The sequence below is a fragment of the Priapulus caudatus genome, unplaced genomic scaffold, assembly GCF_000485595.1.
Source record: "Priapulus caudatus unplaced genomic scaffold, Priapulus_caudatus-5.0.1 Scaffold866, whole genome shotgun sequence".
Lineage (NCBI taxonomy): Eukaryota > Metazoa > Priapulida > Priapulimorpha > Priapulimorphida > Priapulidae > Priapulus > Priapulus caudatus.
Window position 1 is genome coordinate 109,876 of NW_014577927.1, and position 4,317 is coordinate 114,192.

A 4,317-nucleotide genomic window follows, 5' to 3' on the forward strand; every position below is an offset into this window, starting at 1 on the left:
TACCCTGGCATGATAGGTTATCAGACGGAGCAGATCTTGATAGATAAATACCTGGAAGGAATAGGAGATGTAGAAATACAACGCTACGCACTCTTGCAAGGACCAAGCAAGCTAGACGAGGCTATAACTCGGGTAGCACAGTATGAGGCCGTTACAAGGGAAACGGTACATCGTAGAAAAAAGCCACCAGGTGGAGGCACTTATGTACGAGCTGCGATGCAGCCAGTGGATCCAGTGTCGAGTCGATGGGAAGAGATGTACGAAGGGATGCGAAGCCTAAAACAGGAAATGGTGAAGATCAGGAAGGACATGGAAGGTCAAGGGCAGCAACATACAGCTAGAGCTGGAAGAAGAGGTCAAAGGTCAGGAGAAAGGATGCCGAATGCACCATTCAGCCGAATGGCAAAGCCTCCACTGGATAGGGCGAGAATAGCTGACATAGAATGTTATTTTTGCAGGAGAACGGGACACATGCAGAGAGATTGCCCGCGACGATTGCGATACGGCAATGTCTCGGATAATCGCGCACAACGGACAGGAGCTGCCGAGAGGAGTCAGCAACCGTTAAACTAGGACGGGCTAGGAAAAGAGTCGGTAGCCTGGCCCATAGTAAGCCGACTGAGGGAGCTACACCACGATCTACTGGTTTCACACTCTCTCAGAAGGGCAAGATAGAAGAAGGCGATGATACAGGAAAACACGTAGGGATTAAAATACCGATAAATCGAGAGAATAGTTCAGGCAAGGCTGAAGCCACACGGATACCTACTATCTCAGTAGCACCATTGCAGTGTCATCCCACATGGATAATACCTGTGAAAGTAGAGGGATGTGACATGAAATTTTTAATAGACAGCGGATCGAGTACAACGCTGATAAATGAATATAATTCAACGACATCAAAGCAAGTGCAGGGCTACAGCTGATAACAAGAAAGAGGGATCTGAAGATGGCGAAAGGCGAAGCAATGGATAGTCCTGGAGAGACTGTTGTCCGTCTAGAAATCGCCGATCATACCTACAATAGAAAAACAATGGTTATAGCACAATTAGAGGATTTAGATGGGATTTTGGGACTCGACTTTCTCGTCCCAAACAATGCTATCCTGAACATGACTACAGGAATGCTATCACTTGACGGGAAAGAAATTCAAGGATTTTGGACAGGAGGAGAGAATGGTAGACCAGTATACGTGGATGAATTTCAGAAGCTGGAGGCACAGGGGATTCGGATGGAGCAGACGGTACTCCCAAGGGATGTGATGAAGGTACCGTTGGTTATCTCCCACACAGGAGAGAAGCCTACCCTGTTGTTGGAGGATCAGCAAGTGGGGGAACTCAAACCAGTGGAGGATAGTGAAACACAGCAGGGACAGCATCACCAGAATGCGGATGCGTTGTCACGTAAGACACTGGGGAAATGCCCGAACGAGAACTGCCCAGATAGCAGGCATGGAATGATGGGAGCGGATGCCCGACCAGCGATGGAGATGCAATCAGGGGAAGAGGAAACGCACGTTCAGGAGGAAGAAGACGAGGAGAGGAGTAGCGAGGAACCACCCAGCTGCAGTAGGGGAGCAGAGGATTCTACATGGAGATATGAACCACCCATCCGTAATGGGAGGAGAGACGGTTCTCCATGTGAGGATAAGGAGCAGCGTGGGCAGGTGTTAGTAGTGGCCGAGGGAAAGCGAGAGGATCGCAGAGAGAATCCCGAGGATCAGGGGAAGACGATGATGTATGGAACCCGGAAAATATTAGGAGATTACAGGATAAGGACCCTGTAATTGTTTTCTTCAAGGAACGGAAAGAAGCGGCGTTGGACAGACCTGAGTTTGCAGAGATTGCAGGAATGGGGTCGGAGGCGAAAGCGTACTGGGGGCAGTGGAGTCAGTTAGAGGTACAGGAAGGTAAATTGTACAGACGATGGGAGACGCCGGTCACGCCGACTCACACATCCCATACTTTAGTTGGTAATACCTAAGAAATTACAAAGAGAAATATTTCAGCAACCACATTACCATTGTACAGCAGGACATCAAGGAGAGAAGCGGAGTAGATCCACCATTCAGCAACGGTTCTACTGGCCACACTACACGAAAGATATCAAGAGATGGTGCCAGTACTGCACGGTCTGTGCACGGAGAAAGCCTGGAAAAGGGTTGAAAAGGGGAAGGTTAAAACAGTCGGAAGTAGGCGCTCCATTCGAACGGATCGCCATCGACATCATGGGATGGTGCTAGAAGAAACAGAGAGAGGGAATAAGGTGATCATGGTGGTATGCGACTATTTTACAAAGTGGACGGAGTGCTTTGCTCTGCCGAATCAGGAGGCGTATACGGTAGCAGACGTCTTGGTGACAGAATACATCCACCGATACGGGGTTCCGTACAAAATCCACAACGATCAGGGACCCGATTTTGAATCTAGTCTATTTCAGGGAGTCTGTGAGATCATGCCAATAGATAAAACAAGAACAACACCTTATCATCTTATGTCCGACGGATTAGTAGAACGATACAATAGAACGCTTCAACAAATGCTATCTTTATTTGTTAATCAAAACAGGGACGACTGGGATGATCATCTACCATTCGTCGCGATGGCTTACCGAGCAACCGCACAAGCATCTACCGGATGTTCACCAAATCTAATGATGTTCGGAAGGGAGATGGTAGGATCACCGCCAGGTGCCAGGGGAAGTGTCCGCATGAGTACGTGCAATGGATTCAGGACGTCATGGGGGAAGCCTACGACTTTGCGAGACAACATTGAAACAAGCGGCGAAACGACAGAAACGGGCGTACGATAGAGGGGTTAGGCCGATTACCTTCCGAGAGGGAGAGTTCGCATGGTATTGGTACCCGCCGGCGGTTCGGAGAAAGCTGGGACATGGCTGGCAGGGGCCATACCTAATCATCCGGAAGGTGAGTGACCTACTCTACGTCATACAGCGGGAGCCACGGGCAAGAAGAAAAGTGGTGCACATCGACTACTTAAAGCCCTATAAAACGGAGCAACCACTGGAAGATTGCCGAAAAACCCCGAAAGAAGAGCAGAGGGAGCCCACAGACCACGGCGAGGAAGGCGTTGATGATGAGGAGGAAATTCCGTGGGGGATATTATTTCAGGAACCGGCCGTAGAAGAGGAGGAAGTGACAGAACAGACCTATGAAGCAGATCTTGGTCTAAGGCGGGGGACAAGAGCCCGTAAACCACCCCAGAGAATGGATTTGTAGAGAGGGGGCCCATTGTTTTGTTTTGTTTTGTTTAGTTTATTTTGTTTTGTTTAGGCGGCCGCCAGAGATCATCGACTCATCGCGGTGGATTTTTTGTTTGTTTGTTTGGTTGCTTTGGTTGATTTTGGTCTGTTTACGTAGGGGGCCATGGATCTGGAGTTGGGGCCGAGAGAAGGAGAGACGATCAGCGGAGGGGAGGAGAGTGAGAGCGGCCGGCAAGCTCGGCGACCAGGCAAGGAGGGCGACCAGGTGGGGTCATTGGCCCAAGGAGATTAGCAGCAGGCGGCAAGCGGAGCGAGAGGCGGCGCGGGAGGCCAGATTCCACCAGGCGAGGGCGGCGTGGTCGCCGCACAGGTGCTGGGAAGAGAGGCACCCGGAGCGGTAGATAACCATCTTGGACCTCCCGTTCGCCTGGCGTCGCACGCATGTAGTATTAAGTTTTTCTCGTGTAATTTTTTGGTGTTTTTGCTTTGTAGCTGACTTTGTTATGCCATTCTGTGGGGGGAGTGTTATCTCCAGCGATAAATGTTTGTGCTGGTTACACTAGTTGCTCCGCATTTTGCGCGATCCGCATTTTCTGGTAGCTCCGGCTACCGGACGTCCGGCTGGTTCAGGCCAACTGATTTCGCGTTCTTCTCGTGGCGGTGTCTGTGCGGAGCGGGTGCCTTTCAGGTGCTCCTGCTTAACCCCGTCCAACCGCTTTGAACCCCGGAAAATGGGTACTGGTTATCTGTCAATGTAAATTTGATGTGAGGCCCGGGACGTGTTCGAGGAAAGGCTTCAGCGTTTTTTTACTGTGATGTGCGCCCGCCGAGACGAGGAATAAGACGAAGGCTCAGGCTGTGGTTCGACCAGCCATTTTACCATCATTACGCCATGTCACGCGTTGATAGATGCGTAGAAAATAAAATGGCTGGTCGAACCACAGCCTGAGCCTTCGTCTTATTCCTCGTCTCGGCGGGCGCACATCGACACATAGACAACTGGAAGAATGGGCGTTCGCGTGGGTTTTATCATATCTTGGTTGTATAATATACGCTGGCCTTATCTTGTTGGATATATAACGCTGTATATATACC

At 50.2% G+C, this 4,317-nt stretch overlaps 1 protein-coding gene across 1 annotated transcript in view; it reads left to right on the forward strand.

Annotated features, from left to right (window-relative positions):
* Nucleotides 1–568, forward strand: part of LOC106814065 (heat shock protein HSS1-like) — a 994-nt gene extending 426 nt beyond the window's left edge. The window contains exons 3-4 of the mRNA XM_014818335.1: nucleotides 177–316; nucleotides 459–568. Coding sequence (XP_014673821.1) covers nucleotides 177–316; nucleotides 459–568 — 250 coding nt within the window. The remainder of the gene's footprint in view (nucleotides 1–176; nucleotides 317–458) is intronic.
* Nucleotides 569–4,317: the final 3,749 nt, after the last annotated feature.